The 12,248-nt window shown below is 42.5% G+C and overlaps 1 protein-coding gene across 5 annotated transcripts in view; it reads left to right on the plus strand.

Annotated features, from left to right (window-relative positions):
• Window positions 1-4,430: 4,430 nt before the first annotated feature.
• The window catches only part of chd3 (chromodomain helicase DNA binding protein 3), a 46,816-nt gene continuing 38,998 nt past the window's right edge, over window positions 4,431-12,248 (plus strand). For 2 of the 5 annotated variants that reach the window (XM_028563980.1, XM_028563978.1), the window contains exons 1-8: window positions 4,431-4,867; window positions 7,970-8,097; window positions 8,220-8,408; window positions 8,484-8,611; window positions 10,165-10,412; window positions 10,744-10,877; window positions 10,978-11,113; window positions 11,308-11,483. In XM_028563980.1, the coding sequence (XP_028419781.1) occupies window positions 4,705-4,867; window positions 7,970-8,097; window positions 8,220-8,408; window positions 8,484-8,611; window positions 10,165-10,412; window positions 10,744-10,877; window positions 10,978-11,113; window positions 11,308-11,483 (1,302 nt within the window). In that variant the 5' untranslated portion in view covers window positions 4,431-4,704. The remainder of the gene's footprint in view (window positions 4,868-7,969; window positions 8,098-8,219; window positions 8,409-8,483; window positions 8,612-10,164; window positions 10,413-10,743; window positions 10,878-10,977; window positions 11,114-11,307; window positions 11,484-12,248) is intronic. The other 3 variants (XM_028563982.1, XM_028563981.1, XM_028563979.1) reach the window with 3 other exon arrangements.

Here is a 12,248-nt window from a genome sequence, read left to right on the forward strand (position 1 = left end):
TTCTTTAAAGACATTCGCATACTTTGTGAAGAAAGATTGTTGGTAACGTTAACGTTACATGTTTCAAATGAACACAATATGTTCAACATTAGCTAGCAAAGCCACTGGTCATACAGTCTATGGTGATACCAGACCAAGTGAGGCTATAGCACCCAAAACTTTCAGTGTATTGAACTAAGCAAAGGTGCATTTTATTGCTTATCAATTCAACTTGTCATTTGTAAGACAGAGATTGTCTATTTCTTTGAAAAGTTACATAGTCTAACGTATTCGGTCACCGACTTCCCCAACCCTTGTACCTGTTATACATGTAAATGAAAGAAATGCTCTATTTCAATTTCCAAGATCCTGGACGTCCTCCATAAATGTGGAGCCTTTTATTTTAGTTGTGTGACTAAAACATGGTGATTTTAAATCTGTGTCTATAAAAGTAAATACAAATAAATTAAATACAGCTATTTTGTTTCTCTAACTGCCATGTTAATGCAGAAACTAGTGTTGAGCAACTACTCAGAACGTACATCATTCCTGGGCAAGAGAAGAAAAGATAAGATATGATAAGACAAGACATGATAAGTGATCCCAGAGTGTACCACTCTCAAACAGGGGTAGACACAGATCTTAATGTATAATTTTAATCAATCAATCAATGAATATTTCTTAGCTATACTCCTGATTCACCCATGTTTTTTTGTCATCTTGTTTTCTCAGGCTCCGACCCACATTGATCCACTACACATTCAGGAGAGAAGACATGCTTCCCTCCCTCACACTGACTGGGCCAATGGCGTTGGAGAACCGGTGGAGGAATGAATAGTCATGCTTTTTGTTTGATTGACAAATCAAACTAATGACATCACAATGTTGCAGCTTTTAGGCATGCTTTTTGTTTGAAACCAAACTAATCATACAAAGTTGCCTTTTTTAGGCAGTAGTTTAAAACCCTTTTTTGCTCGTAATGACGTGAAGCAATGTTTACGTGTGGCCACTTCGTCACAAGTACATGTCTACTTTTAGTGACCAGTTCAACCAAAGGGATTTAAGGTCAAAATGTGTTCAGGAATTTACATCTAAATTTAGAGATGCCCACGTGTGAACAGATGACCTAACAGATGACAGATGCACTGAAAACTAACTAAAACTGAGTGCCCTCATGGCTCTGATAGATGTCCACTGTCTCTGTGTGACATGGCCACATCATTGCACGTTAAAATCTATACTGTAGATTTGAGGGCTTGTTTTTTTTTTTTCTTTCAGAGATGGGGGACGAGACCTTCCTAGAACCAGAATAAAAGATTCTAAAAAAAATTACACACTGAGGAAACTTCCAAGTCTCAAAGGGCAGAATAAGCCATAATTGGAACCTATTAACTGGCTCATGCAAGACTAAATAGAAAGATAATATGTCAAACTTTCACTTAAAACCATTTGTTGGGATATGTAAAGTGAACTTTTGCTCTATCGCCCCTGCTGCATAAATGTAATTTAAACCTTATCTGCTCTCCGGGTCATCTCAGTTCAGACAGCTCTGCTCTAAATGGAGCACAGGAGCCGGTGTCTTCCTCTGTGTCACACTGCATAAAATCTGGGTTAGCTACAGCGCAGCACCCAGGGGAGGCGCTTTTCCCTCTCATCCTCGACACGTCTCCCTGCCAAACGGACACGGGGGGGACTACAGCATAGTAGTGCAGTGTGTCAGGGCCTGCGGCATATGAGAGAGAGTCCTGGCTAGTTTCACCCTTTTTTTTTTCCAGACGCATAGTGAGACACATGCACAGTCATGGCTACAAATACCTTACACACACATGCATACTGTGGGTGAGGGTATATGTTGTGCACACACAAATGCACATAGAAACTCACACGTCTCAGCCACCTAATCTGGTAACAGCAGCCACCTCAGTGGCCAGAGGCTTCGTGGGGAGGGGGGGGGCTCCAGTGACACACTCTCCCTGCACAGATACACACGTTTCCCCCCCTCTGTTTCATCGCACCGTGTCTCTCTTGGCAGATGTAGCCGTTGGATCAGACACTTACAAATTCCTCTCTTGTCGTTTGTGGGCGCGGGGAAGCTGAGCTGGAGCGGTACAAGCACCTGTTGCAGCAGAGAGAGGAGCATGCACAGCAGACGGGGCGTAATTGAAATACTTGTTTACATAATATCCAGTTATTGCTGTAAAAATCCGCAGCTCAAAGAGTAACATACACAGACAGATTGCAGACAGGATTAAAAAAAAAAAATGCTTCACACAGTGTTGTGGTTCCTCTATTCCATGTTTCTTGTTGGAAAATGCAGAAAGACCTTTAAAATCCAAAAGTGATCTCGGGATGGTTCACCATATCCAATGAAAAGTGATGGCACTCTCACTCATAACATAAATACAAATTTGCATATTTTGTTATATAGCTACAAATTTGTTGGGACAGCAGTTCAGTTAATTACGGGTTATTTTGTGGGTTGAATTATTTTGTTTAAGGGTATGATGCGGTTTTATTAAATACCAAAGTAGTGTAGTGCCTGCATAAATATTTTAAATGGGAAGACACAGAACTTGTTGTAGTTAAATTTTAAAATGAGGAGCGTTAGGTGTTGCTCCATGACCAACTGTGTCAAATGACCTGATTGTTGCAGTGACTGGCACAACATCACTATGTGTCATAAAAAGTAGTTTAGGGCTTATACATGCATTGTGCGTACATATTAAAGTAAAACATCCTTGGATTTTAGAAGCAGTGGATTTTAAATTTTAAAATATCTTATTCTTCTTCGGGAATGAGAAATATTATATATGAGTAAATCTGTAGTAGGCCTATTCAACAGCCATGTTTTTAAATGAGGCACTTTTGACAGTAGATAATCCTCTCACTGACTGTAGATATTTTAAATGTGTGAATTTTTAAATCAGACAATTTAAGAATTATATATGTTTTCTTCCTGCTGTTTTTACATTTTGACTTATACTGTAGGAAGAAAAGCACAACTGTTACTAATATCATTAATGAGTGTCCCAGTAAGCTTGGACAGTGAGCCAGCGTGCACAACACCACGACCCTGAAACTAAAGCAGCTTAATGAAATTTGCCCATAATTAATTCATTTTATTATTTACACCCTACTGTGACAAGTCAAAATGTCTTCAGTGAAAAAGGGGGCTATATTCCACAATAAAATAATAATAAAAAGATCTTAACACAAGGTCCACTTACAAGCTTTTTTCCTCCGGTTTTAAGCACATCTCAGTCTTCTGTTGTGCTTTAAATGTTGCTAGATGCAATCTAAAGCTCCAGAAACACCTCATAAGTGGATGTTTTGTTAGGATTTATTTAGTCAAGTTCATGAATGAACCTGTGACCAAAGATGCTGAGATATTTATGTGATTCAATGACCTCTTACTGCTAACAAATGGACCTCTTCTGCATTGAGGAAATCCACTTAGTCATTATGCGAATTATGATTATTGCATTTTTCTTTAAGAAAATAAATGCATTTTATTGCATTAGTTGAATATGATGAAATTAAGGCCAAATGAAAAGTTAAACTACATATATATTTACATCTACTTACAGTCTTTTCTTAAGAAGCTCATCAGGATGTTTCAATCCAATTCAGAACATTTTTCACATTTCATCTGCCACAGTTTCTCCTGTCTGACCCCAAATTTGGTTGTGAGGTATGAATGTGAAAGGCACATCAAATTCTCTTTTGTCAAAACAAAAGTGCCCTGAGCGGCCACTGAGGGCTGGCTGGGATTGAGGGATTCCCATGGCCTTACTGCCATCCAGTCTACACAGCCTGCTGCTTATGAGATTTTACAGTAAGAATTCACAAAATCTCTTGCGTTTCTTTTAAACCTCAGTACTAGAGATGGAGTACGTGCTTTGACCTGTTTAATGTGGCGGTTAATGAAGGGACGAATGTAGTTTGCATATTGGGAATTGTTTCCATCCCCACCACAAGTAGTTAATTTTTAAGCAATACAATCTGATGTAAGTATGGGCATGGCTGCGGCAGATTTTCCCAACCCCCCTCTCTCAATCCCTCCCCAGCACACACACACACACACACACACACACACACACACACACACACACACACACACACACACACAACCCTGCTGCTGCTCCAAAATATTTTTTATACAACGGTGGGGGCTCCGGAGAATATAAGGTGGCCATATTTGATAGATTTGTGTCGGGCTCTGCAATGCAGAAAGAGAGAGTTGTTGCTTTTGATCTTGCAAGTGACACCAGGCAAGTCTGTCGGAATCGTGACTGATCCGGACTTGGAGAGAGGAAGAAAAGATAGGGGAGGGGGGGGCAGACAGAAAAGAAATAAACAAGTAACAATGTAACTTACATGCAGTCACACACCCCTTTCTCTTGTAACAATGTGTACGTTTTTAAGGAGGGAGGGGGCGCGCAGAGGGAGAAAGAGAGACGGAGAGAGATAGAGAAAGGAGGAGGGGGGTGCGTTCTGAAATAATATAGTCAGCCATTTTTTATGTAAGGGGATTTTTTCTTATTGGGGGGTTGTTAAAAAATAAATATAAGAGGGCGGCCATCTTTGTTGCTCTGCCTAGTGTAAAATATTTCAAAACGCCCCCCACTTTTTTCTGTGCCGATTTGAATATTAAATAAATATCACACATTCGGGGCAAGAATATGCTTTTTTGAATACAAGGACGGATCCAATGACAGGAATATAATGTCCTCTCCTCTCCGATCCTGTGAGGAAGACGAGGGCATGGTGGTTAATTCCGAGGGAGGAGATTTTGATGAAGAAGACGACGACCGAGACCTAGACGAGAACGCAAGCGACATAAACTCGCCGGCGGCGCCTCGGGAAACTGCAACACCAGCCGCGCCAGGTACAGTAAAGAAAACTGGCGGACAAGTCGGGAGCGCGCACACGAAATAAAAACACACTTACTGGCAGTATAATGTTGGAGAAAGGGCATGTTAGAAGCAGCCGGAACCCGCAGTTTGTGCCCCATATCTGTGATTCTCCAGCTCCAGTAGGGTATACGGTACAGGAGAGACAAGCGAGGACTCGGGTGCGCGCCTACAAAATAGAAACATACTTATTACTTACTATTCCAGATTTTTTTTTCTAAACGAGGCACATGTTTCACCACCTTAAAGCGCTATATATTCACTATTTATTGCACCTATATGTTACTGTAGGTGCCATATTTGCAGCTACAAGAGGCTGAAAAAAAAAAAAAGACGAGAGCGCGCTTTGAAAACAGAAACACAACTCCTCTCCAGTTTGCAACTATACAAAAGATGTGTTCCTGTGCTGTTGATATATAGTGTTAAGAAATCTCTTAAAGACGTGTTCGTTCTGATTTCTGGAGGAGATAGGAGAGGCTGGGGTCGAATTGAAAGTTAACCAAAAGGTTTAATAAAACAACATGAAAACGACAGTCAAAACACAATTGTTACACTGCAGCTGACAGCGGACTGATCTCATGCTTGTCCTTGCGGAGTCACATAAGAACAGTCCTGAGACATTCTCCGGATCACACATTTATTCCCTACACCTGGGTGGTTCCTCAAATGAAATCTTACCCTATTGGTCAGATGTCTCTCAAAAGAAAAGTGTCCGTTCCCAATCAATCCAACTATATGAATACACATTCATTGTTCTAATCACGTCTAGCTCAACAGGGGATGGCTCCCCAAAAAGAGACAACAGTTACCTTTCCTGTGGGGACAATGAGTCTCCTACAGTATGCTAAATAACAGCCATGACCTAATTAATTCTTTAGAAGCTAGGTTTTGGGTGAGGCAGTCAAATGCTGATTAGTGTGGTGTAATGCAATCTGTTGATTCAGTGCTTCCTCCAGCTACAGTGTTCATTCAACTAAAAGTACATTTTTATCAGACATCACCAATGTTTTAACTTTTTTAAACCTAACAATAGCCATATGCTACTTTTCTCCCACTCCACTTCCTCGTCACCTCCTGCACATCCCAACAAAGTTTAAACTAAACTTGCCACAGCTGCTTTTTGTCGCAAGCTCACTTCTCCACCATCGAAAGTTGCTGCATGTTTGTCCCTTGAATCCCTTTTGACAGCTCCTAGACATGACATGTTAACGAGCAGGGTAATAAGATCGCCCTGAAGGGTTAAAAAGCTCACGGCAAGAAAGGCTGGCAAAAACATGGACTCCCCTGGCCGGAGGCTGTATTGATACCCATCTCGAGAAGAGAGAGGATGCGTTTTTGCTGTGCAGACATGAAAGCTGGGTGATTGTGTAGAACCGTGGTAGCAGACAGAAACTTGCCCCCACTACCCGATCGTCGCTATGACAGGTCAAATATAAGACACTGCTGCTGCATGCTGCTCATTTACGGAGAGGTGTGACTGTTTAGCTGCCTCTGGTAGCTTAGCATACATGTCCACTAATTAGCTGAATAACATGTTTATTATATTTAATTATATCCAATAGAACAGTGTGGTGGTTGTTTTTGCTCCTCTCAGCAGCAATATTGTGTAAAAAAAAAAAAAAGGATGATGCATAGGCCTATATGACATTCTTGAAGTTTCTGTGACAGTGAAGCTGCACGGGGTTGCAGTGAGGGTAAAGGGTGCAGAAAGTAGGCTAGTGGTTGTTAACCACACTGCAACAGTAGAAGTCAGAAATAGCAGTTGAGCAGCCTTAGGTTCTATGTTATTTATTTATAAATAGTAATATTTTGGGCTGGATGTAATGCAGATGTAACAGAGAAACCTAAAAGTGCAGATGTCAAAAGAGAGCCATATAAGTTTACTCCGGATAAACGGGACGCAAGTGTAATTCCCTATCTGAATATTACAGGAATCATCCATTGCTTTGTCTTTTAGTCTTAATTAGCTTGACTCCCGGACCCGTCAAAGCTGCCCTGCCAGACAGATTATAGTGTCGGGCTTCCCGTCGAGGACCTTAACCCCCTCGCGACCTCTAGCAGCGGTCACAGCGGTGGTTGGGGGGTCACTGTGTGGGAATTGCAGTCGTTCCAGTTCACCGCTCCGTCCCGCTGGCGGCCTCTGAATCACCGAGCCCTGCGTGCGTGCTACTGCCGCCCCCGGCGCGACAGCGGCGGTGAACGCTGCACGGATACGCGGGATACGGGGTTGGTTGTTGGACGGGGTGGGAGTGAGGAGGAGGAGGAGGAGGTGGTGGTGGTGGGGAGGGGGGCTGCTGCTGCTGGGAGCGCTCACCAACAAAGGCAGGCAGACAATAAAATCCGACAAAATGTAGCCTATCAAAGAGGCTGGTTGCACGACCGCAGAGCATATTTTTGTTATGCTTTAATGCATTGCTGCATTCTGTCTTTTTTTAAGCTGAGGCTGGTGCTATTTCTCTTTTTCTACTCCAAGCCAGGTCGGGTTGCAGGTTAAATTGCTTCCCCTGTGGTTGTGATATTGCACAGGCACCATGGGGAATAGCTGACCTGATAGTTCCACATCATTTAAAGTGAAAGCAGAGATATGTATTTTAAGATGCACTGTGGCTGAGAGTCTTATGTTATATAAGACAGGAGGAGGTTTGGAACTGTTTGTATTTCTACTAATTTCTATTCCCCTAAATCAAAAGTTAAAAAAAAATATAATTAGATTTTTTTATTCTGTTTTTACAAATCAGGATTTACTGATGCTTTTTTCAGCTTTGTTTTCAAAGGTGCTGGTCACACTTTTGCCTTGCCAATAAACCAATTATCCCCATGCTATGGATTTACCAACACCAGCTGTCAAACCTACTTAACAGTCCTCTGACAAACTGTATCTAATTTAGCATGTGTCACAATTCAGACAGGGTCAGAGGTCGCTGAAGCCACCGTGGCTTTCATGCAGCTTTTGTTGTGTGTAATTATGTTCAGCAGGGATTAGCTAAGTGTTGGGAAGCGTTTGAGAAGATTATTGCTTATCTGATTCTACTAGCTGTCTCTCTTTCACGCATTCTTTAACCTCATCTCTCCTCTAGACGAAGAGGCAGATATATCAGACAGAGAAGTCCCGTGCAGGAAGAAAGGGCGGCCGAAGAAAAAGAAGGACACAAAGAAGAAAGACAAAGAGGGGAAACCTGTCAAAGCAAAAAAACGCAAGAAGATTGTAAGTTTGTTAAGCTGTCATGCTTTGGCTTTTTATTTTTTTATTTAATTTTTTTACTTTGCTGACTACATTACACCTTTTTAATTATTTCTTAATGTCTTCTTCTGTCGTCTCCTCTTCAGGACAGCGATGTAGAGAGAGAATCAGACAGAGAAAGAGACTACGGCGAGAACTCGGACAGCATAGCCAGCGACTATGGATCTGGAGAGAAAAAGAAAAAGAAGAAACATAAAGAAAGGAAGGAGAAGAAAACCAAGAAGAAGAAAAAAGTCGATGGGGACCGAGACAGCAGTCAGGAGGAATCAACAAAGGTAAAGCATAATCCTAAAAGTCATCTTTGACAAGTCCATTATCTTTCGGTCTTCTCATTGGTGGTTTCCTCTCAGCAGCCAATAGAGCAGAAGACCTCGGCCCAGCTGGCGAAGGAGTGGGGTCTGGAGGATGTTGATCATACCTTCACAGAGGAGGACTACAGGGAACTCACCAACTACAAGGCCTTCAGCCAGTTCATGAGGTACAGTATTCCTCTTTTGTTTTCACATGGTGCTGACGTGGACTGCTGGCTGTCGCTCTTGGTTAAATCAAGACAAGCAAACATCACATATACAGTACGTACACAGTGTTTTTCAATGTCAACAAGTACTTTTGGCACGGTGATGCAGTTCTAGCCATGTTATGTTAAAGCTCACATGCACACAGTCCTCAGCAATAGCATCTTTTATTTTCAAAAGAGCTTGCTTATGTTTAAGTACCAGTTCTAAGGTAGCAAGATGTGGTGTTTAAATGTCCCATTGTATCTGGTCTTCGGTGAGTTGCTGAGTGTTAGCCTGGTTGACACCAGACCCTTCTCAGTTGTAACTGAGAGTGGGTCTGGGAAAGGTTCATTGACAGTTCATTTCCAAAGGGTCGTCACCAACGGACGCCGCTCAAATGCCTCTGGGCGCATTGGATAGTCCAACCAATCAGACCAACGATCCGGGCATCAACGGTTGTGATTGGTGTAAAGCCCGCCTCAGCGGTTGTGATTGGTGCCTCGATTTTGGGGGCACTAGAAATGGGTGGGAATGGGCTCTTCGCCAGACTGACTTGCAGAGCAAATCTCAAATTTGCCGGAAGTTCGTCACGGTTTACCCAGGCTGGCTGAGTGTGGCTTGAAGGATAGATTTCAGGAATTTAAGGAGCATTTTGCTTCTGTTTGGATGTTGTTGAGTCTGTGATCTCTATAGTCCTGCAGAACTATAACATCTGCACTATACATAATGACTATACAAATTAGTCCTCTCCTGCCGAGTCCTACATGTACTTCTATGCATTGGGTGCAAGGTTAATGTCAGTGACAACTCACAAAACAAGCCCAGTTTGGAGTTGGATCTTGTTTATGTTTCTACTTCTCAGGTCTGCCTATAGAAATCATGTATGTCTGCTGTATATGCACAGGTACAGTCGTAGTACATAAAAAAACTAGCTACTTCATACTTTGTATAAAGTTTCAAGCCTGTCGTTTGTCACACAGACCGACTTCCCTCTACACTGGCAGCACTGTTGAACAGAAGCTGTCCATGGTGAAGCTACTAGCAGCATATTAAGACAGATACAGGTGGCGTGGGTTGAAAACAACTTGCCTCTGTCTTCCTCTGGCAGCTGTGTCTTCATCAACCCTTCTAGTTGTGCTTTCACTGTGTGAGTGGAGCCTCGGCCTCTGCAGCTGACTCATACCTGCTTTCACTCTGATAACATGAAGTAATCCATAATGTCCACTGCTTGACATTTTGGGAAGTTATTTGGCTGTCTCAACTCCACTGGCAGACTGAGCTGTAGTGGAAAACTCCTCTCAGCCAAATTGTTCCTGTAGTTCTTTCTATATAGATTTTATATGCAAACCTTTCCTGTCTAATTCATATAAATATTGTTGACAGTCAACAAAAAATAAAGCATTATTAGTCAATAATGTATACTGAAAAAGAGTTATGCTGCAGCTCTTAGAAATAGGTAAATGTTTATACAGACTTTTGCCCATATGGCTTCTCTTTCCAAAGCATTTCAATGATCCCAACCTCTCGCCCACAGGCCAATGATAGCCAAGAAGAATCCTAAGATCCCCATGTCAAAGATGATGACCATCCTGGGGGCCAAGTGGAGAGAGTTCAGCTCTAACAACCCCTTCAAGGGTAACGCTGCTGCTGTTGCGGCAGCGGCGGCAGCTGCTGCGATCGCTGTTGCCGAGCAGGTCTCCACAGCGAATGCCTCGCCTGAGCCACCGCCACTGCCGCCACCGCCGCCACCAATCAGAAAGGCAAAGACGAAAGAAGGCAAAGGTCAGTGGTCAGTTTTAGACCTGAAAGCTTCCTTTCCCTGTGCCCCTTCAGCTTCTGTGTCAGTTTGGAAAGTTTGTAATCCAGCAGACATGTGATGCAGTGAGTGTGTTAAATCATTGGGATTGGGGAAAATACAACAACAACACACACAACAACAACAATAATAATCTTTTACACATGCTGATGTCCTGTGAACAGCTGACTTTTGCTTATGTTGTGGTTTACATGCTAATCTAAGACAATAAACTATCCTATTTACTCCTACTCCTTTGTTACTCACTACTTTGTCGTTCTTTCTGTCAAATGTTGCATTATGATCTTTTCTGTCCAGGCCCTGGCTTTAAAAAGCGCAGTAAAAGTCCTCGAGTCCCGGACAAGAAAAAGGCTGCCGCAAAGGCTAAAAAGATGGCACCCATTCGTATTAAGCTATCACCTATAGGTGCCAAGAGGAAGAAGAGTTGCTCAGTGAGTACAAAGCTTCTGCATGCCACCTCTGCTGCTTCTTTTTCCTGTTTCTGCTACCTGTTTACCCCTCTTTCTTTCCTGACTGGGATTTCTCTGTCAGAGCGAGGACATGGATGAGGATGAGTCGGAGCAGGAGGACTCCAGCGTTCACAGCTCCTCGGTTCGCTCCGACAGCTCTGGTCGCGTCAAGAAGAACAAGCGAGGACGGCCTGCCAAAAAGAAGAAGAAAATTACAAGTATAAGCACAAATTGCTCGTTATATGTACAGTAATTAATTATGAATGACATACAGTCTAACGTGTCCACATCTGTGTCAAGTTTACTTTGACTCATATTTTCAGTCTGAATTATTTTTAAACATGAAAAACAAAAAAACTGCATTTTCAGACATGTTTCAGACATTTATGTTTTTCTGTGCTCATCCCTCCAGTCCCAGGTGAAGAGGATGGCGACGGCTATGAGACGGATCATCAGGACTACTGCGAGGTGTGTCAGCAGGGCGGAGAGATCATCCTGTGTGACACTTGTCCTCGAGCTTACCACCTCGTCTGCCTTGAGCCTGAGCTGGAGAAGGCCCCCGAGGGCAAGTGGAGCTGCCCGCACTGCGTGAGTACAACTGGAACACGTCTGTTTCTGCTTCCTATTCATGATTTTGCTTAGCATCCTTATTTACATATTTTTATCTGTAAGCGACACGTCTACCTGGCAAAGCTGAGTGACCGTTAAAAGTGGTTTGTTTTTACTTGCTCGGAGCACCAGATGAATAGAGGCTTTTTAGCTCCATCACAAATCTCCGTGGAAAGCTGGCTGCATTCAGACATACACAATCCTGCCCAGACAAAGACAGGTACCTGAAGTGGTGATGTAGGTGTAGATCTATTCAGTAATGTCACAAATAAATCAATTGTCTTTACACTGAAACAAGTACAATTAGTCAAATTCTGTTAACGTGAACTGTATTGCTGGCTGGGTGCATCTCTTTCTACACAGTGAATTGAATGTGGACTGCTAAGGCGTTGAGTTGTGTGCAAAATACTAACACAGAGAAAGACTTTTTGCATTTCACTGGATAGTTTTGACAGTTAAGAAACGCCGTTAAAGGGGTGATAGAATGGTTATATACGGTATTTCACACTGTTCCTTAAGGTCTCCTAATAGGGTATGTAACATTGTTTGGGCTGAAAATGACTCTTTTGCTGTTTTGTTTTTTTTGCCCTGATGCAAATGGTTAAATGGGACTGGACTGAAACGAGAGCTTTTCTGCCTTATATGGTCTGCTCATGAATATTTTGAAAGAGCTGTACGCTGATTGGTTGAGCTTAGCATGCACGCACGCACACACACAGACAGAGACACACACACACACACACA

Source organism: Perca flavescens, chromosome 19, assembly GCF_004354835.1.
Source record: "Perca flavescens isolate YP-PL-M2 chromosome 19, PFLA_1.0, whole genome shotgun sequence".
Taxonomy (NCBI): Eukaryota; Metazoa; Chordata; class Actinopteri; order Perciformes; family Percidae; genus Perca; species Perca flavescens.